The 19,463-nt window shown below is 55.8% G+C and overlaps 6 protein-coding genes across 6 annotated transcripts; 4 read left to right on the top strand and 2 right to left on the bottom strand.

Annotated features, from left to right (window-relative positions):
* Nucleotides 1–206: 206 nt before the first annotated feature.
* Nucleotides 207–2,430, top strand: zwf1 (glucose-6-phosphate dehydrogenase; the record flags this gene model as incomplete). Its single annotated transcript, XM_006963302.1, has 6 exons — nucleotides 207–398; nucleotides 559–634; nucleotides 718–738; nucleotides 880–1,224; nucleotides 1,316–2,255; nucleotides 2,315–2,430. Exons 1-6 carry the CDS (start codon nucleotides 382–384, stop codon nucleotides 2,428–2,430), a joined length of 1,515 nt encoding a protein of 504 aa, XP_006963364.1. The 5' UTR covers nucleotides 207–381.
* Nucleotides 2,431–4,244: 1,814 nt separating this feature from the next.
* Nucleotides 4,245–7,664, top strand: TRIREDRAFT_120618 (uncharacterized protein; the record flags this gene model as incomplete). Its single annotated transcript, XM_006963301.1, has 4 exons — nucleotides 4,245–4,724; nucleotides 4,792–5,978; nucleotides 6,068–6,800; nucleotides 6,861–7,664. The coding sequence occupies 4 exons, from the start codon at nucleotides 4,245–4,247 to the stop codon at nucleotides 7,509–7,511; spliced, it is 3,051 nt and encodes a 1,016-aa protein (XP_006963363.1). The 3' UTR covers nucleotides 7,512–7,664.
* Nucleotides 7,665–8,586: 922 nt separating this feature from the next.
* Nucleotides 8,587–10,351, bottom strand: TRIREDRAFT_57263 (uncharacterized protein; the record flags this gene model as incomplete). The annotated part of the gene is made up of 3 exons (XM_006963118.1): nucleotides 8,587–9,321; nucleotides 9,383–9,991; nucleotides 10,094–10,351. Coding segments are annotated over 3 exons (1,602 nt in total), but the record flags the coding sequence as incomplete, so codon positions are not given.
* Nucleotides 10,352–11,377: 1,026 nt separating this feature from the next.
* Nucleotides 11,378–13,129, bottom strand: TRIREDRAFT_75764 (uncharacterized protein; the record flags this gene model as incomplete). The annotated part of the gene is made up of 2 exons (XM_006963117.1): nucleotides 12,597–13,129; nucleotides 11,378–12,500 (listed from the first exon to the last, which is right to left on the bottom strand). The coding sequence occupies exons 1-2, from the start codon at nucleotides 12,971–12,973 to the stop codon at nucleotides 11,378–11,380; spliced, it is 1,500 nt and encodes a 499-aa protein (XP_006963179.1). The 5' UTR covers nucleotides 12,974–13,129.
* A 1,694-nt stretch (nucleotides 13,130–14,823) lies between these two features.
* On the top strand, nucleotides 14,824–16,441 carry TRIREDRAFT_104750 (uncharacterized protein; the record flags this gene model as incomplete). Its single annotated transcript, XM_006963300.1, has 5 exons — nucleotides 14,824–14,865; nucleotides 15,003–15,062; nucleotides 15,664–15,800; nucleotides 15,869–16,011; nucleotides 16,251–16,441. The coding sequence occupies 5 exons, from the start codon at nucleotides 14,824–14,826 to the stop codon at nucleotides 16,439–16,441; spliced, it is 573 nt and encodes a 190-aa protein (XP_006963362.1).
* A 596-nt stretch (nucleotides 16,442–17,037) lies between these two features.
* On the top strand, nucleotides 17,038–19,095 carry nag1 (glycoside hydrolase family 20; the record flags this gene model as incomplete). The annotated part of the gene is made up of 3 exons (XM_006963001.1): nucleotides 17,038–17,275; nucleotides 17,399–18,568; nucleotides 18,667–19,095. Exons 1-3 carry the CDS (start codon nucleotides 17,126–17,128, stop codon nucleotides 19,093–19,095), a joined length of 1,749 nt encoding a protein of 582 aa, XP_006963063.1. The 5' UTR covers nucleotides 17,038–17,125.
* Nucleotides 19,096–19,463: the final 368 nt, after the last annotated feature.

Raw genomic sequence — 19,463 nt, 5'->3', positions numbered from 1 at the left:
TCAATAGCATGGACACCTGATAGTAGTAGCACCTCGTCACCCTCTCGGCCGGCCTGGGAGCACTAAATCGCCAGAGCTGTAAACTCCGTCAGCGCAGTTGCAACCCCATCGCCCTAAAAGCCAGAGCCCACCGCGTCCCTCCCACCCTCTGGATCCCCAAGCTCTCTCTCTCTTCTAATCTCTCCCCCCAATCCCAACACTCTCGACCTGAAACCTGCTGCTCTCCCCCCCGGCCTGGACCGACGACCGCGCCCTCGCCCTCGGTTTTCGATTAAAAGAACAGCATTCCGGCTGTTTCTCCTCGTCGTCTACTCAGCAACCCTCCCGATCCCGATTTGCAGCGTCCCCGAGTTCAAACCGAAGCAACCAGCAGCCGCAGCAATGGACCACACCCAGCCGTAAGTACCGGCAACCCCACCATGACACCAGCTATCGTCACTGCGACGCCGACAGCTTCACAGCGCGGGGTCGAGCCGACAAGGGGAAAAAACCATACAGAACTGCGGAGGAAAAAGAAGGCATCGGCAGCAAGGCACCTTGCTAACAATTGCGATGCAGCCAAACGCGCGAGCTCAAGGAGAACACGACGATTGTCGTTCTCGGTGCCTCCGGAGATCTCGCAAAGAAGAAGACGGTAAGGGACAGCTGCTGTCCGGCCTCTGCAATGTTGTGCTCGAGATCTCGTTGCGCTGACACTGGCACCTTTGCATCTCGCAGTTCCCCGCGCTCTTCGGCCTGGTAAGCAAGCAGCCCAACCGCCCATATGTCAACCGAACACCAAGCTATGATGCGGTTCTTTTATTAAAGACGGGGGAGAAAAAACAAACGCCGGCCTCGAAAAGAGTGCATCATCGGCTGACCGTTGTGATTCTCTGCTAGTACCGAAACCAATTCCTGCCCAAGGGCGTCAAGATCGTCGGCTATGCCCGGACAAAGATGGACCACGACGAGTTCCTGCGACGGGTCAAGTCATACATCAAGACGCCCACCCCGGAGATTGAGCAGCAGCTCCAGGAGTTCACCGAGCTGTGCTCGTACATCTCCGGCCAGTACGACAAGGACGAGTCGTTTACCGTCCTCAACGACCACCTCAAGGAGCTGGAGAAGGGCTGGCCTGAGGCGCACCGGCTGTTCTACATGGCACTGCCCCCCAGCGTCTTCACCATTGTCTCCCAGCACCTGAAGCGATGCTGCTACCCAACCAATGGCATCGCCCGAGTCATTGTGAGTTGATTGCCAACTGTTTCTTTTCTTTTCTTTTTTTTTTGGCCTTTGGCCTTTGCCTGCCTCCCACCCATCTAACCACTGCGTGCAGATCGAGAAGCCCTTCGGCAAGGACCTTGCCAGCTCTCGCGAGCTGCAAAAGTCTCTTGAGCCGGACTGGAAAGAGGAGGAGCTCTACCGTATCGACCACTACCTCGGCAAGGAAATGGTCAAGAACATTCTCATCATGCGCTTTGGCAACTCGTTCCTCGGCGCCACCTGGAGCAGGCAGCACATCGACAACGTCCAGATCACCTTCAAGGAGCCATTCGGCACCGAAGGCCGGGGCGGCTACTTTGATGAGTTCGGCATTATCCGAGACGTCATGCAGAACCATCTTCTCCAGGTCCTCACCCTCCTGGCCATGGAGCGCCCCATTTCATTCGACGCCGAGGACATTCGAGACGAAAAGGTCCGCGTCCTCCGCGCCATGCCCGCTATTGAGCCCAAGAACGTCATCATCGGACAATACGGAAAGTCGCTGGATGGTAGCAAGCCGGCGTACAAGGAGGACGAAACCGTGCCCAAAGACTCGCGATGCCCGACATTCTGCGCCCTCGTCGCCTACATTAAGAACGAGCGATGGGACGGCGTTCCCTTCATCATGAAGGCGGGCAAGGCCCTCAACGAGCAGAAGACGGAGATTCGAATCCAGTTCAAGGACGTCACCTCTGGCATTTTCAAGGACATTCCGCGGAACGAGCTTGTTATGCGCATCCAGCCCAACGAGAGTGTCTACATCAAGATGAACTCTAAGCTTCCCGGTCTCAGCACCCAGACCGTCGTCACCGAGCTCGACCTGACCTACCGACGCCGATTCTCCGACCTCAAGATCCCCGAGGCCTACGAGTCACTTGTCCTTGACTGCCTGAAGGGCGACCACTCCAACTTTGTCCGCGACGACGAGCTCGATGCCAGCTGGCGCATTTTCACTCCCCTGCTACACTACCTCGAGGACAACAAGGAGATTATCCCCATGGAGTACCCCTACGGTAAGATTCATCCTCTGCCGTATGTCTGGCTTATATCTTTGGCTAACGCATCAATATAGGATCTCGAGGCCCTGCCGTTTTGGATGACTTCACCGCTTCCTACGGTTACAAGTTCAGCGATGCTGCCGGCTACCAATGGCCGACCACCTCGGCTGCCGCTCCCACCAAGTTGTAAGTAGCCGGAGCCTTTGCGTTGATGCAATGTTTTGTCATGTATTGCTTTGGATCCCAGGCGGAGCAAGCATAAGTAACAAACCTTGCAGTTAAAAAAATGAATATCGATGATATAAAAAAGAAAAGAAAAAATATCTCTCATATAAATGTCCATCTCCCAATATAAGATGACAAAGTTGGAAGTACCTACCATTGGGGTGTCAGGCAAGGCATGGCATGTGAGGCAGTGTGGATTTCATGGCAAAAGTTGAGCGTCGTCTAAGCTGTAGTGGCATGTACTGGATTTCTCGGAGCTGAAGCTCGAATTTGAAAACATATAGAAACGAACAAACTTGCTCTAACTCGGACTTTTCGATGATTGTCTCTTCTTTCTTTCCAGTGGATGGCATACTTGGGATAGTCCTGTATAAGGCACTAAGTTCGTTATCTGATGCTACTAGGTGGGTAGTAGGTAAGTGTCCAGCAAAACTTGACGACTATGACGGAATCCAGGCGTGATGCAATGATGGCTTTGAGCAGCTCGCTTACGAAGTAACGAGTACGGTGTGTTCTTAGAAAAAACTGCCCAGCCTTCCCCATCCATCTGGGTAGTGGTACCGGCACGAGGTCTTGCATCGTCATCATCCAATTGCCAGAAACGTCCCCCGAATTCCATGGTCGGAATCACCCGAATCTCATGCCGCCAGCTTGGAACCTGCAGAGGCACAATATACCTGTACCTACAGGCACACGAGGTACATCGTGGGGTACTTTGTCTTGGGCGGTGATTGTGAGCGTCCTCCAAGTCCACACGGCCCGTGCACCCGTCGCTCACGTGACCGCAGCGCCCAGCCCAGCTCTCTCTGTCAGCAAGTCTCGGCGTCCGCCTTGCCCGTGTTACGTCGAAGCTGTGAAAACGGAGAAGGGCGGCTTTGTTGGCGCATCTCCCGTCACACACCCTCAACCCTCTACCCTCTACCCTCAACCCTAAACCTCCGACCCCCGACCACGACTCAATCCGCGCCTCTCGCCCAAGCCCCTGCAGCCTCGCGCGCACTGAGCCCCGTCACGACAGCGAACCGCCGAGCGCCGCAGCATCCAGATCCAGTGCCTGAGACTGCGCCGCGTTCCGACCACTTGCTGCCGCCTTGGCAGATACCGTTTTCCCGCTCGCAAGGCTTCCCGTCTTCGAATCGAGCCATCCAACACGTGCCGACGCTCTCGCTCTCTCTCTGAGTCCTGCTACCCGTCTCCCATCGAACGACCCTTCGCCCGCAGCAGCGTCTCCTGAACAGCTGCTTGGCCTTCGACGGTGCTCTTTTTCCCTTTGGATGCGATACGATCTTCAACGCGCCCTCGCGACTGCCCGCATCGGTGCAGAACGACCTTGACGGTCGTGCTCCACTGCCGCAGCTGAAGACACCAAAAGGCAGAGCTCAGCCCTTCCATGATACACGCGCCATAGTGTGACATTAGCTTTCGGCACACGCAGATTGCGTCGCTAGGGGGACGCGGGTTGCTGGCAGCAGCAGTTTCTGCGTGGAGGGCTGCGGCGACTTTCCTCTTGCTTCTTACAGCTTCTCGCAGCTTCGATAAATGCCGGGCGTCGTCAAGATGGATAGCGGAGGCCAGAATGGCGCGCTCTCCGACCACCGCAAGGACTCGGTCGTCAACGGCGTCAACGGCGTCAAGAGCCTCGATGGGCCACGAGCCGCGCCGGACAAGGGAAAGGCGCCCGCTACGGCCGCGGCCACCAATGGCAGCAACGCCGTCAATGGCGGAGGAGCCGCGGGAGAGGCTCAAACAGCACTCTCTCCGGTCGGACAGCCATCGCGGATGAACAACCTGCCCGACGAAATCATTCACATCACCCAGGGCTTCGTCCCACTCTCCCTCCTTCTCACACGCCTCGCCCAGTCTACACACAACATGGTCCAGGACAAGATCGCCGAGCTGGCAAAGATGCCGCTTCCCGCTGCCGCCATGAACGGGAATACAAACTACACACAAAGCGCTCCTGATGACACGTCGAACGAGAACATTAGAAAAAAGGCGGCGTTGCTGCATTTCGCCCAGGACATGCATGCAAAATGGGTCAAGGCGCTGGTCATTGTGGAATGGAGCAGGAAGGCTTCCATGGTCAGCAAGCTCATCGATCTCAAGTACCACATCGACCAGCAGCGGATCCTCTACGATGCAGCCCTGGACGGCATGATCAATGTGAAGCGAGACCTGACGTATGCCCGGATACCGAGCCCCGACCTCAAGACCGCACTACAAGTGCTCTCCACTGGAACTGCGCCCTGGATGCCTGACGTGAGTTTCGAACATATCGAATGAAGCTAAAGGGACGTGATTTTGCTTACAAGTTTGTGTTTCACAGCTCAACTACATCGAGCCGCCCCCGTTGACAGCAGAGGAGCAGCTGAGGGGCATTGGCGATCTGGATACGCTGCTGTCCCTGCGACTGAACCTCGATGACTTTGACAAGATCCCGCCGCAGTTCAGAGATTACACGATAGAATCAGGCCGGGTCACGTTCAAAGTTGCTGGAGAATTCGAGGTGGACTTGACGATTGCTGATGAGGATTTCGAGAAGCAGTTTTGGTTCATTGATTTCAGATTTGCCTTCCGGCCGGCGTCCACATCTCTACCCGACTCTTTGCGAACGCTCTTGGAGAACTGCGTAAACGAAGCGCTCGCGAAAGATGGCCTAACCGGCTGCTATCAGTTCCTTCACGAATTCGTACTGACCGCCAAGATCAACGAGCTCAGGCGTCAAGCTTTGCATCTGAGCCGAACATCTTGGACTGGCACTCTGGCGGTGGAACGTTTGAATCGGGCCGTGGCCATCCAGTACTGGACATCCCGTTCGCCCGCCACAGGCCTGAAGAGCTGGGTTATCGTCGCGGTGAACAGCGGTCGTAAGCAAGGAGGCAGGCCGGATCCGAAGGCGTCAAGTCACCTGGTGGCAAAATGGTATCGCGATGGCAAGGAGGTCAAGGACGCCGAGATCCAGTTGAACGCCGAGTCTCTGTCTGCGGAATCCTTGCTAAACGACATTGTCGGACGACACATTGAGTTCATCTTGTCAAGTATTCACACTGGATTGTTGGCGACCCCCAGGTTCAAGAACCGCGAAACCGGCGTGGTGCTCAACATCTCCAAATCCGACCCAGGGGCGTCCTCCCTGACTCTGCAGGTGGGATACGGTGGCACGGTGTCGCTCTTGATTGAGCCGACGAGCGGCATGTTCGCGATGAAGCCGCATTCAAGGTTCTCCATCCAGCCCGAGCTGCAGCTAAACAATGGCAAAAATCCAGCGGAAGACGGAGTCACCTTCTTGGAGCACCTGCGATGTGCAATCATCGAAGATGAATTGGGCCGAATGGGAACTGCTAGGGGTTGGTCTGTCCGGAAGTCGCCCATCAATGTCGACGAGTTGAGATCCATTACCAAGATGCGCAGATGGAGTCGCGCTCTATGGCTCCAGCACGGGGGATGGGGGCCAACGTGGTTTGTCGGTGTCATTCTCAGCCTGGACGGGGATGAATGGTGGTTGATTGAGACGTGAGTTATCCGCCTGCGAGTGATGTTGCAATCTTGTCGTCTCTTGTACGTCGTTATTGTGTTTTCCACTACTAAACAAGCATTTTTAGGGATCCCGCTCATCCGAATGGCGCGTCCAAATTTCACACACGACTTCCGCTTAACAAGGGGACTCCCCAGCTGTCAGGAGCCTTCTGGGATAACCTCAACCAGTTTGCAGCCAGCATGATTACCCAGTCAGTGGATATGAGAGAGCTCCATCGACGAAGGATCAAGTGCCAGGCAAACGGAAGCATCGATCTGTCGCTACCGCCGCAGGTTAGAATACCAGCAATCGAAGTGGCACTGTCGGCCATTTTCCCATCAATAATGCCAGACGACGCAGAGGATGCGGGCTCTCAGAACAGCAGCAATCTCGAATTGCATAGCGACCGGGACATGCTTGCGCTGTTACGGTCAAAGGCAGGAATCTCTTCTTCAACCAAGGAAGCCTGGGCCGAGAACGTGGTGGCCATCAAGTTTAAGCGAGCCGATTCGGAATTGAGACAGGCAACAGGCGACGGCGGGCAGATGATGATTCACGACCTCGTTTGCACATCAGAAGTGGCAATCAAGGTCCGGCGGCCGATGAAGTTCTTGGCTCTGGAAGGCTTGAGGAGTCGAGATGTCTGCTACAGCGTTGCAACAAGCGAGTTCATCCTGCGCGTCAAACGGCGCGCCACGGAGCCGATATTCGACATTCTCAAGTCTCGAATCAAGGCCATTGACAGATTTGTCAATTTCCTCGAGGCGATGGAGAAGGCCAAGGGCTCCATCACGAGCCCCTCGATGACGCTGAAGAAGGTCGAATTTTCTTACAAGGCGCCGACGTCTGAGCCGGCGCCGCCGCCGAAAGCGGACGAGGAAGATGGTACCTCTGCTGCTCCGGCCGCCCCAGAAGAATGGAGAGTTGAGTTGGATCTGTCGAGCGAAGATATCGATATCCACATGGACCCGAATAACCCTCATCTCAAGGTCATCGACATAGCAAGGACATTGGCCAATTCAGATAACGGCATCAGCCTGCTCATGGTGTGGCTCCCCATTACTTTCTACGCGGTGAAGGCCATCAAGGACCTCGACGCACAGTGGCTCGAGCCATCGATGAAGGAACTGGGCTACCTCAATTTTAGCATGGAGTCCATGGGATGGATCGTCATCAAGTACCACACCTTTACCAAGGGACGCAACAACGGCGAGAGGACGGCGAGAAGGGTCGTCTGCCTGCATCTGCGGATACGGCCGCGTCGCGGAGAAGGCTGGTGGCACGCTCAGCGAGTTGGTGCTGCTGCTGCTTCTGGCGGTGGTGCCAACCCGCCGCCGTCATCCGACGACGAGTTTGATCAGGCGCTGAAGAAGACGGTGTGGGACGGTAAAGGAAAGCACTGGGTTGGCTTGTCGAGCGGTGCGGCGGCGGCGGCGAACGAGGGCGTCATGGAGATGCTGTTTGCGATTGATGGGGCGATTCGGGCGGCGTTGACTGGTGTCAAAAGAGAGGTGATTGCGTTGGATTAAGGCACACCTGGGCCTTTTGCAGCGGACGCAACAAGGGATACACGATATATATCTTTACGCCTTTCCACAGCCTTTACGGGGAACTGATAACAAAAAGGGGGTTTTGCATGCGCCAAAAATCCACATGGCTATATGAGCTCGGATGATTTGATTACGGGGTGTGTTACAGCGAGGAGGGCGGCGGTACTCTGGCTCTTATTTATTTTGTGCTTTTTAAAAGTATTCACACCTAATGATACCTTGACGACGAAGCAGCGAGAGATGACAAAAAGGAAAAAAAGCATTGGGGATCATGGGAGAGGGGAGGGGGGGGGAAAGGTGGGAACTTGGGAAGAGGTTTTTGGTCTGGGCCATATGTGGACTTTGGGTTTAGTATTTGGCCTTGCTGGTTGGTGTGACCAACCTGGAGAGGCTTGGGAGAGCGAGATGCTTTACGATAGATGTCAGTGAGTAATTGTATGTCGATGTGTACAGCGCGCATTTTTCTATCTACCATGGCATGGCATGTCATGGCTCTCTACCTTCTTTAGTGTTGAATGTTTCTATGCGAAGCAGGACTGTTGATGTCAATGATTCCAACGCCCATTCATGTTTACAAGGTCTGTTTACTGAGAGAAAAGGCCGGGTAGGGTGTGTTTTGAGGTGAGCAGACAGAGCCCCCAATGGGATCTGATGAGGAGCCGAGCTCCGGGGGGGGGGGGGGATGATGCTCGGTTTGAAAGTTGAGTACAAAGGTTACTACTTACTGTCCACTACGTCCAGTTGTGTCTGTAGCCGCCTCTTTTATTATCTTTCTTTGGAATCATCCGTGAGACTTCAAAAGTCTTGTAAGGCAGGTTCTTGTCTCTCCATTAGTATACATCTACCAATTCTCGTGAATCGGTCGCAGTCAAGACTTGTTATTTGGTGTTGCCCCATGTTGCTCAAAGCTAGATTGTCAAGATTTGACATGTTCCTCCATCGTACATCTAGATGTGTATATGGTATATAATGAAACAATTCAAAGAACCAACATGCCCTTTTCTTTCTTCTTTTTTCCCTTTCGCATCATCTCTCCCCCCATCATGATCCATCATCACCGTCTAGAAAACCTCCTCACGGGGATCCTCTCCGTCGGCACCCCGCAAAACTGCGTCGGAAACTCCAGCTGCTCCAGCCCCGTCGTCAACCAGTCCTCCCTCACCACCGTGTTCGCAATGTCGTACCCGTTGCGCAGCGCTCCCATGGCGCCAATCTTGGTGTACGACCCCCCCGCCACGGCGAGCCTGCCGTCGAAGCTGTCGCGCAGGTCCTCGTCCGCGGCAGCCATGGTGTCCTGGTGGCCGCACACGTACTGCGGGATGCACTCGCTTGCCAGGCGGGCCATGGCGAAGCACGGCGTCGACTGCGGGATGCCGAGGTGCCGCTCGAGCACCCTCTTTGCCTGCTCGATGGCCTCTTCCTCGGACGGCACGCGGACGGACGCGCCCGGCTGCTTCTTGTCGTAGTAGTGGCCGCCCATGAGCACGAAGAGCTTCGTGCCGGCTGGCTCGTCGGGGCCCCTGACGCCGACGTCGGAATCGAAGAAGACGCCCAGGGCGCGCTCGGGGTTTTGCTCCGCGGGCACGGAGAGCGGGATGAGGTAGCCGAAGCCGGGGGGCTTGAGGTTCGTCTGGGGGTACCAGATGTTGACGGTCATGATGGACACGGCATGGGAGGAGGCGAGGCTGGGAAGGGTGTCGGTGATGCGGGCGAGGTGTTGTGAGGGGAGGGTGGAGATGACCTTGTGGTATTTTTCAGCGGGCGAGTCGTCTTGGCCTGTTGTTGTAATCTAGGTTTCGGGGTTAGTGAAGATGGACGATGATGGTGGAGCTGCCTCATGTATTGCATACCTTCATCATCTCAGTCTCAGACTCATATTCGAGGCCGGTGACCTTGGCCCCGAGCTTCACCTCGACATTCGCCTGCCCGTTGAGCGCATCAGCCAGCGCAATCGGCAGCGTCTCCATGCCTGCCTCGCCAAAGTTCAGCAGCGCGCCCCTCGGCTGCTGCGCCAGCTTCCGGATCAGCGGGTCCTGGCCCATGGCCTCCATGAAGACCTGCTCCGACAGGGCCATGTGGCGCACGTCGGGCCCCAGGGCCGGCAGATAGTGAACCCAGTAGAACCTGTCGAGGACGCTCCGCGCGCTGAGAGTGTAGATGTCGCCGCCATAGATGCCGTGGACCATGGCCGAGGCCAGGTTCTCCGCCACGGCTCTGCTGCCGGTGATGTGCTGGATCCAGTCGGCAATGGACAGATCTTGTACCGGAACTCCGGCCTTTCGACTAAACAAACGTCGCAGCACGTATCCAAAGCCTGCCCAAAGTGACTCGAGAACGAGGGGCTCGCTGGCAAAGGCAGCCAAGCTGGTATGTGGTGGAAGCGGCACGAGATGGTCGGGATAGTAGATGTATCGGGGCTTGTCGGGCGGCGAGACGACCCTGAGGCCAAGGTCCAGGGCCTACAAACTTGCTCCATTAGCCTTCCGCTCTCTCATCACACACGCATGCACGCACGCGCGCACGCACGCAAGTCCACCATCTGTCATCGCGTATAGACGCACCAGATCCCACAGCACCAGGTCGTCAAACCTCCACGTGCTCTTGTTCAACGACGACAACGACCGCGGCCCCCTCTCGAAACTCACGACGCCCTCCACGCCGCCGACCTTGACCGGCACCCGATCCGTCTTGATCCAGCCGCCCAGGCGATCGCTCGCCTCCAGCAGCGTAATCTTGGCCGTCGGAGGCAGCCACTTGGCAAGGTAGTACGCCGTCGTCAAGCCCGTCAGGCCGCCGCCCAGGACGGCCACGTTTGCGTCGGCGGGCAGCCCCCCGGCCTTTTTGCGCTTATCGAATGTACCCGCGCCGTCATCGCCGTCGATGCCGGTCGCGCTCGTCGACGAGCTGCTGCTGCTGCTGTAGCTGCGGACGGAGCTCAGGCGGTGGCCCGGAGAGAAGCGCAAGCTACTGCTCGTGGGCGAGGTTGTCGTCACTGCTGGTGGGAAACGGACGGGGATTCTTCTCCTCCCGCAGACGGCCGACGACAGCCTGAGGAAAGCCATTGCAGCGCCATCCGCGCGCTTTAGGCTCATGGTGCTGCGGCGGCTCAATTGCTCATCTTTTGAGGGCCTTCCAGGTTCCCAGATGGTGCCACTTGTTGGAGCTTCTTCCGGTGATAACATCTGAGATAATCGGAGATCGGGTCCCACTTTGATCCGCGAAATCGACGTCTCCGCCGTTGGACATGACTAAGACGAGGCACCTTCAAGAGGTTGTTTGCTTGTCCGAGCTACAAATATCTTTGATTGCCTCAAGGAACTAGGTACTCTTCATACACATTCACAAGCCATCAAGTTTGAAACATCAGTTCTAGAGCGACAGGAAGAAAGTAAAACCTCTGTTACCATCCGTCGCCGGCCCTCGTGGCTGAAGCCAACTGCCCGAGTCCCCTCCGGCAGCAACCTCAAAGCCAACCGAGCACGCTGTATAAAACGCTTGTCATCAAGCTTCACACTCTCTGGTAAAGAAAAGAAAAAACAAGAATAGAAAAGATACCATCATCTCCCGGTCCAAAACGCCTTTCCGTGACACGCCCAGCCTGACAAGAAACATATACGTCCAGCATAATCGTACAGGTCCCCCAAGCCCCAAGTCAAAAAAAGAAACTTCATACAAGAGGCTGTAGTGCCCGTCTTTTTTTATAGCAACCGAAGCAGAAAAGAAAAGGCATCACTTGAGCGATGCGCGGTATTCAGAGACTGTCCGTCTTTTGTTTGGGAGAAGATTTTGCTGTTTCTCTCTTTTTGTTCCCGTCTCTCTTCGTACCGTTTTCCCATCATGTTCCCCTAAGCCGTGATTTCTTGATCTTGTGCCATCTCTTGCTTGTTCTCCGTGTCTGGCCGAATCAGCTGCTCTTCGGCATTCTCATCCACAAACTTCCTCTCGCTGACGTGCTCCTGTCCCTGGCCAGGAGTCCAGACCTTGTCCTTGAAGCCGCCCTGCTGGCCCTCCTCGTGTGCAAAGGCACAGGTGGGGTTCAGGCAGGGATTGAACTTGCATTTTGTCTTGACGTGCGTAAACTTGCAGTTTGGCGTCGTGCAATCCGCGCCGTTGCGGCACAGGGGCATTGACGGGTGCTTGAAGGGGCACCGGGGGTTTTGGCAGTTGGGGAAGAACTTGCAGTCCTGCTCGCTCTGGTGGGCAAGTCTTGCGGCCGGTGAGGGGTGGCGCCCGACGCATTTGCGGTTCTTGCAGGCGGCGCCGAAGCTGCAAACATCGTTGACGTCGACCGAGGTGCCGGGGGGCGCGGCCGGCGACTGGTGCGCAAATTTGCAGTCTTTGTTGGTGCAGTGAAGGTTGTATTTGCAGACCGTCTCGTCCGGGTTCGGAGGCTCACGCTTGCCTCCCATGTCAACATCCTCACCCTCGGCACCACCCTCCATGTTCGAGTCCTCCCCGTTGGCATCGGACTGGCCCTGACCTTGACCTTGACCCTGGCCACGGCGAAAGTTATTCTTGTGGCGAGGATCCTGAGTCCTCTCAAACAGAGACTTGCCTCGTCGCTGGTGGCCAAACCCTCGGTTTCCGTTGTTCATCATCTGCTGAGAGAGCTCCAGCATCATCTGGCTCTGCTGCTCCAGCAGCGCCATGACGTCCAGCTGAGAAGGGTGGCCCTGCGGCATCGGCCACTGTGGGAATCCGGGGGCTCCAGGGGCGCCGCCCATGGGGCCGACAGGCATGCCCCGGTTGTTGTTGTTGTGATTCCGCATCATGCCGCCTCGGCCGCCACGGGGGCCACTGGGGGGTGCACGGCCGTGGGTGTTGATTCTCTCGCCGCCTGTTTGTGTGCGAACGCGGTGGAGGACGTTGTCGTTTGATCGATCCATGGCTTTGGACATTTGGCCAAACATTCGCTTGTCTCGGCCTCCCCTCATGTTGCCGTTGCGCATCGAGCGGGGACCGGTGGGCCTAGAATAAGAGCTTCGGTTAGCTTCAGCAGAGCAGGACAGCGATGAGGCATCGAGGCTTCATCAATGGCAAAATCAACAGGATAGAGATACTTACGCATTCAGCTCGGGGGCGTTGCTAGAGCCCATCTCGGTGTCCATTGCCCCGGCGGCATCGCCTTGTGAAGTGTCGCCCATGGAGTCACCGCTGTTTCCCTGCGCGCCATGCGCGTTCAGCAAGTGGATCTGCTCAAAAAGCCATCTGGAGAACTCGTGGACGACGGGGTCGTCGAGCGGAAGGTTGAGGAGGTCTCCTGAAAGCTCGGCGGCAATCTGGTCTTGCGTCTTGCCGTTGACGAGCATCAGGATGATGTATTCGGCGAGGGCGGATTCATCGCCGCCTCCCGTGCCCCATCCGACCTCTACCAGCTTTGGCTGGATCGCAGCACTGAGTGCATCCGCCAGCGGGGTGCCGAGACCAATCTCAACAGACATGGTGTCGAGGCGAGGGGATCGCTGTCGTTGCGTCTTGGGCAACCAGTGCGACGGTGGAGTGTGTTGCCCGTGTCCGACTCTCTCTTTGAGACGCGTTGGATGTATGCGGCAGGAAACGAGGACGCGACAAAGAGTCCCTCGATCCTGATGGTATTTCTCGAAGCGAGCGTGCGTATGAAGGACTGTCGCGAGATGGTGCGAAGCCGCGGTAGGAGTGAGATAAGACTGTAATGGCGGATGTTGGTAGCAGAGGAAGTTCACAAAGTTCTTCGAGAGTGCTAGGCAAGGCAAAAGAATGGGTCAGAATGGCGTCACGTGACGCAGCGTCGCTGGTGGCGAAGCGGTTTGTCATCAATACAGCCTGTGGCTGTGCAGTTGCGAAAGCTGCTAGTAGTAGAATGCAATTAGCAGCCTCGAAGCTTGTATTTGAAAAGGTGCCTAGTACTACCTATACATAAGGTACTACAACCTATGTCTCAAGGTGGTAGATGAGGTATCAGCATCCAGTTTGTTTTCTTTGGCAATTATTCACATCAAAAGGGTATCAGAGGACGGTCTCTGCGCACGCTTGTTTGCTCTATCTTTAACAAATCAACCCCTTTTTCCCAAAGCATGCACCTCGATGCACCTGCAGTAGCCTCACGTGCCAGCATGCGCCTTATGTACCAACGAATGCGAGTTACCTGCTCTCCTACGACGTTGGGCAGCAATACAAGGTACCAAGTGTGTTGGCGTGGGAAAATCAGCGTTTTGTGTTTCCTGCTTTGAAGACTCCACGTGGGTTCAAATATCTATTATAAGTACCTACTACTACTATGTATAAAGATGCGATGAAACCAACGAGGCACATGCAAAAGGTACAAGGCCAGCATTATGACGAAGAAGTAAAGCCCCTTTGTTCTCGAGACAAATAGGATAGGCTGCTTAGTTACAGCTCCATTGTTCATGAGGGCTTGTTGCTTCTTTGAGAATTCTCGTCAGATGTTTCTGAGGAGCCGTACAAACCATTTCTCTTCTAGAACCGAGCGCTTACACGGCAATCTGTGATATCAGTACGAGCTCTCCCCACACTCTCCGAGTTTGCGCGGGTTCATCACAATCAACTGGGTCCGATGGTACATGTAGTATTTTTCAGTAGATACCCACGTGCAAGTAACTTCATACAGAACCTGAATCAAGGCTTTTTGCAGTCCCGGGCCACAATCCTGTTACATATGAACCCAATCCCCAAGAGTCTAGTATTACTTGTTCCCCTCAATTATCGTCTCGATGGTAGAACACAAAGGTTTCAAAAGCAATTGAGATACGTAACACGGTGCATGCTGTAGCACGAAAGTCGGTAGGTAGGTACCCGTTTGATGCTCTTTGATGCTGTTGTTACCTGTGCTTCATAGCGGGGTAAGAAGACGGATGAAGAGAAAGATGACCCGACTTGGCACAGAGAGTAATAGGTATCACTATGCGCTTGGTCATGAGATATACTAGCACAGTCAGGTATCAATGGTGATTGCTAGGTGTCTATCTCTGGCATCACGAGATAAGATGGGGGTAGGGGGTCATGGATGCATTCAGCTTACAATAGATCCAGACTTTTTGGGGACCAGCAGTGATGGCATCGTGAATAACAGAGCTGAAAGGGACCACGAGCCAGTGTTACATGCCGCGTCGCCGGAGATGCCCATGTCTGTCTGCCCAGCGCCATGGAGGGAGTGTAACCTAGCAAGATGAAGCCATGTAGGGTGCTACTACTAGTACTGGTGTTATTAGTCAATGGGCAAAGCGTCGATGTTGCCGGATACTAAGCTTCATGTTCCTACCTAGACGGACAAATAACGACAAGGGCTGCATACATGGACGCCAACGCCACAGGAGGGGCTGGAGAGGTTGGAGAGGTGAGGTTACAGGCGTGCCAAGGGTCGAGATGCCGCTGCTTTTGCATCGATGCAGTAACGAGACGGTGTCAATATGGATTCCATTCCTGCATTCAAGATGGATAGGCATACTATCCGGTACCTACCCATCTATACAGTCTCTATCCGTCCTTGAGTCCATGACTCTCGAGTATCACGACAGCTTCAGCAAAAGTGCTGTAAGTACATACCTACTAACAACAGATTATACCTACAGGATGATAATACAATGAAACAGCACAATCACCACCATCATCACCACTTGTCAGCATTTGACCAGTAATTTCCGGTCCCCCCCCGCAAAATGACCCGGCAAACCACCGAAACCCCCCCCCATCAAGATTCAAGACCGACGGCTTGACAATTGACAGATGCCTCATCGAGACTAACCCCGTGTGCCAACGGACCAGGGGTTTATCCGGCCAGTGATTGGCCCGCGATAACGGCCCGTTGGGGGGAAGAGAGAGGCGTCCCCGCATGACGATCGCAATCAGGGATTCTCCAACCATTTTTTGCTGGCTCTTCCTTGCTTCTTACAGCAGCATTATCACAGCTAGTAGTACTAGTATCATGATTACAACCACACTTGCGAATGCTTTTATTATTACTAGCGACCATGGCGAGGGGCGACAGGAGACAACACAGAAATTTGAAGGAAGAAAAGTCCCGGGGCTGCAGCGGCTTACAGGGGACGAGGCGTGCTAAGACACCGACATCACCACTAAACTGCATTTGCCGGCTCCTACAGGACAGTACAGTACTGTACAAACGTGCCTACAGGAAAGGGACCCGACAGCAAGAGAAGAGGAAAAGGAGAAGCAACGTCGGCTTTACGGCGGTCTGGCCCGCCCGCGAATAGGCGACCCGCGATCGGTCAATGGCTGGTTGAATGGCCATTCATTCAGAATGACCCAAAGGTCGGCATGGACGCAGCTGGCCCTTGGCGGCCATCATCGACCAACTACTACTACTACCCCATCCATAGCACAGTCGCACTGCAGCTTCAGCTCGCGGCCTCGATCGGTCCATCGCCTGGAGCCGAGCCGCTTCAGAGATGGCAGGTTCATTATCGTGAGGTCCGGTGGGTTCAGCACGGCGTGGTCAGGCGGTGGTGCCGTTGCATACCTGGTAGGTTGCCCTATGGAGATCCATTACGGAGTGACTCGTTGGATCTCTCGTCAGATCTCACCCCTGGAGATGCCTCATTGGTCTTGTTTCAGGTTCCCGGCTATAGTGCATACAAGACAGGCACAGCCTTGTAATATGTGCTGTGATGCTGGTAAAAGTGCACGATCTGTCCGGCATGACCAACTCGGCGGGTTTCTCCTCCCTCGATCACGCACCTAGTACAACTACTACCTGAGCAGCTGAGGTATGCACAGGCCCGGTCAAGTCGACGACAAGTGACTTTTTCAGCATCTGCATTTGTCTCTTCTTCGTCAATCACGCAAGCACAGACGAAGCCAACGAGGCGCACATGCTGTTGGTCGGCAGCCGTGGGGAGGAGTGCTGCTGCATGTGCAGGCAACACCACCAAAAGAACGAGAGGTCAACTTAAGGTAACGTTGCCCTCACCAAGCCATCTCGGCCCCCGGCAGACAAAAGCGCCACAGGACTGGACCGGCTTTCACCACGCAGACAGGGGACGGACGGGCTCCAGCTCCATATCCGGAGCACCTGCGCAGCCTCTGCCTCTTGGAGCAGTGAATTTGTCGCTCTCTTGCTGCCGACCTGCCGAACCGCTGGAACCAGGGCTGGAGCTGGAGCTGGAGCTGGGACTGGGCATGGAAGCATGGAACCTACTAGCAGGACAAGTATGTATCACGACGATGCAATTCAGTAGGTCCATACATGGTATTGCCATGGACAGGCATCAGCTGCCATGTAGCATCGCATTGGGACGGCCCTGAACCGGCCCTGGACTTGGACCTTTCACTGGATTGGGCGGAAACTGGCGGCTGCATCATCGAAATTCGACAGTCGCGTGGCAAGGGTCGTGCTCCCGCCCACCACGGCTGCTGCTTTGGGAGGGATCGCCTTGGCCACTCGGCACAGGCATCCCTTGACCTGACGAGCCCAGGCATTCTTGGTCAATAGTACTACCTACTTATACCGCTGGACCCTCGCGTCGGGTTCTGGGGATCTTCAGCGGCGGTTCCCTCTCCACCGACGAGTTGCTGTTGCCGGTCTGCTTGTATCATCATCACCTATCGCGACTCGCAGTAGCAGGACCATCGCCGCCATGATGCTGCTGCCCAAGGCCGTCCTGGCCATTGCCGCCCTGGCCTTCAGCCCTGCCAATGCGCTGTGGCCCATTCCCCAGAAGATCTCGACCGGCGACGGCGTGCTCTTCATCGACCAGGCCGTCCGCGTGACGTACAATGGAGTGCCGGTATGTGGACGGTGAAGAAGAAGAAGAAGAAGAAGAAGAAGAAGATGATGATGATGATGATGATGATGCTTCTGCTGCTGCTTCTGCTGCTGCTGGGACCAGATTTGCTGACAGCCTTCACAGATCATCACCATCGGCTACACGCCCCCGGCCAGCTCCCACTTCGACAGCCGGCAGATTGTCCAGGGAGGCGTCTCGCGCGCCCTGCAGTCCATCTTCAGCACAAACTACGTGCCCTGGAAGCTGCATCCGCGCAACAGCAACTTCGAGCCCAAGCTGGCGCTGCAGAACCGCGTCCAGACCATCGCCATCCAGCAGACGGGCAAGGACTCGGCCTCGACCTTCAAGCCGCGCGCCGGCGACGTCGACGAGTCATACTCGCTGACCGTCTCCAAGACGGGCCAGGTCAGCATCACGGCCAAGTCGTCGACCGGCGTGCTGCACGCCCTCGAGACCTTCTCCCAGCTCTTCTACAAGCACTCGGCCGGCCCCTTTTACTACACCACCCAGGCCCCCGTCTCCATCACCGACTCGCCCAAGTACCCGCACCGCGGCATCATGCTCGACCTGGCCCGCAACTACCAGACCGTCGACGACATCAAGCGCACCATCGACGCCATGTCCTGGAACAAGCTCAACCGCCTGCACCTGCACATCACCGACTCGCAGTCGTGGCCCCTCGTCATCCCCAGCCTGCCCAAGCTGTCCCAGGCCGGCGCCTACCACCCGAGCCTCGTCTACACGCCCGCCGACCTCGCCGGCATCTTCCAGTACGGCGTCGCCCGCGGCGTCGAGGTCATCACCGAGATCGACATGCCCGGCCACATTGGCGTCGTCGACCTGGCCTACAACGACCTCATCGTCGCCTACGAGCAGATGCCCTACCAGTACTACTGCGCCGAGCCCCCCTGCGGCGCCTTCTCCATGAACAGCTCCAAGGTCTACGACTTCGTCGACGCCCTCTTCGACGACCTGCTGCCGCGCGTCGCCCCCTACAGCGCCTACTTCCACACCGGCGGCGACGAGCTCAACGCCAACGACTCCATGCTGGACCCTCACATCAGGAGCAACGCGACCGACGTGCTGCAGCCCCTGCTGCAAAAGTTCCTCAACTTTGCCCACGCCAAGATCCGCGCCGCGGGCCTGTCGCCCTTTGTCTGGGAGGAGATGGTCACCACATGGAACCTGACGCTCGGGAACGACACTGTCGTGCAGTCGTGGCTGGGCGGCACCGCCGTCAAGGACCTCGCCGAGAGCGGCCACAAGGTCATTGACACCGACTACAACTTTTACGTGAGTCTTCTTCTACTTCGTTTCCGACTTACATTAATTTACACTATTATACAATCTTGATTGCACAAACCAATCATGCTAACAAATGCCAAACACAGTACCTCGACTGCGGCCGCGGCCAATGGGTCAACTTCCCCAACGGCGCCTCCTTCGACACGTACTACCCCTTTGGCGACTGGTGCGCCCCGACCAAGAACTGGCGCCTCATCTACTCCCACGACCCGGCCGCCGGCATCTCCGCGTCCCACGCCAAGAACGTCCTCGGCGGCGAGCTCGCCGTCTGGAGCGAGATGATTGACGCCAGCAACCTCGACAACATCATCTGGCCGCGCGCCAGCGCCGCCGGCGAGGTCTGGTGGTCCGGCAACGTCGATGCGGCCACGGGCCAGAACCGGAGCCAGCTCGAGGTCGTGCCCCGGCTCAACGAGTTCAGGGAGAGGATGCTCGCCAGGGGCGTCAGTGCTATGCCCATCCAGATGACGTATTGCACGCAGCTCAACGCGACGGCCTGCGCCCTTTTCCCATGAGCGTCGTCTGCCTCTTTTTGGAAACATTGATGTTTGTGGTCTTTTTATTATTAGTGCATAAGGGGTTTATAAGGTATGGATCAATGAGTCTGGGAGGCATGCCTTGAAGCGTATTGTATATATCATTTTTTATTCTTAATGAGTATCACTGTGAGAGTGAGCATGTTTGGACAGGACATCTTTTTTATTTGCACAACGCTCCCAAATCTCCAACATTGAGGCAACAATAGCTCGGTAAGCCTTGTGTGATGCTTTCTAGTGTCTGCGTGGGTGTATGTACCCTGTCTGGTTACAAGACGTCATCCAACGTCTCTGATTTCCTACACACAACTTCTTCTCCCTGATGATTTTGTACTCTTTCAGATAAA

The sequence above is a fragment of the Trichoderma reesei genome, assembly GCF_000167675.1.
Source record: "Trichoderma reesei QM6a unplaced genomic scaffold TRIREscaffold_4, whole genome shotgun sequence".
Lineage (NCBI taxonomy): Eukaryota > Fungi > Ascomycota > Sordariomycetes > Hypocreales > Hypocreaceae > Trichoderma > Trichoderma reesei.
The sequence above is the reverse complement of the archived record's forward strand: the minus strand, read 5'-3'. Positions and strand labels throughout refer to the sequence as shown.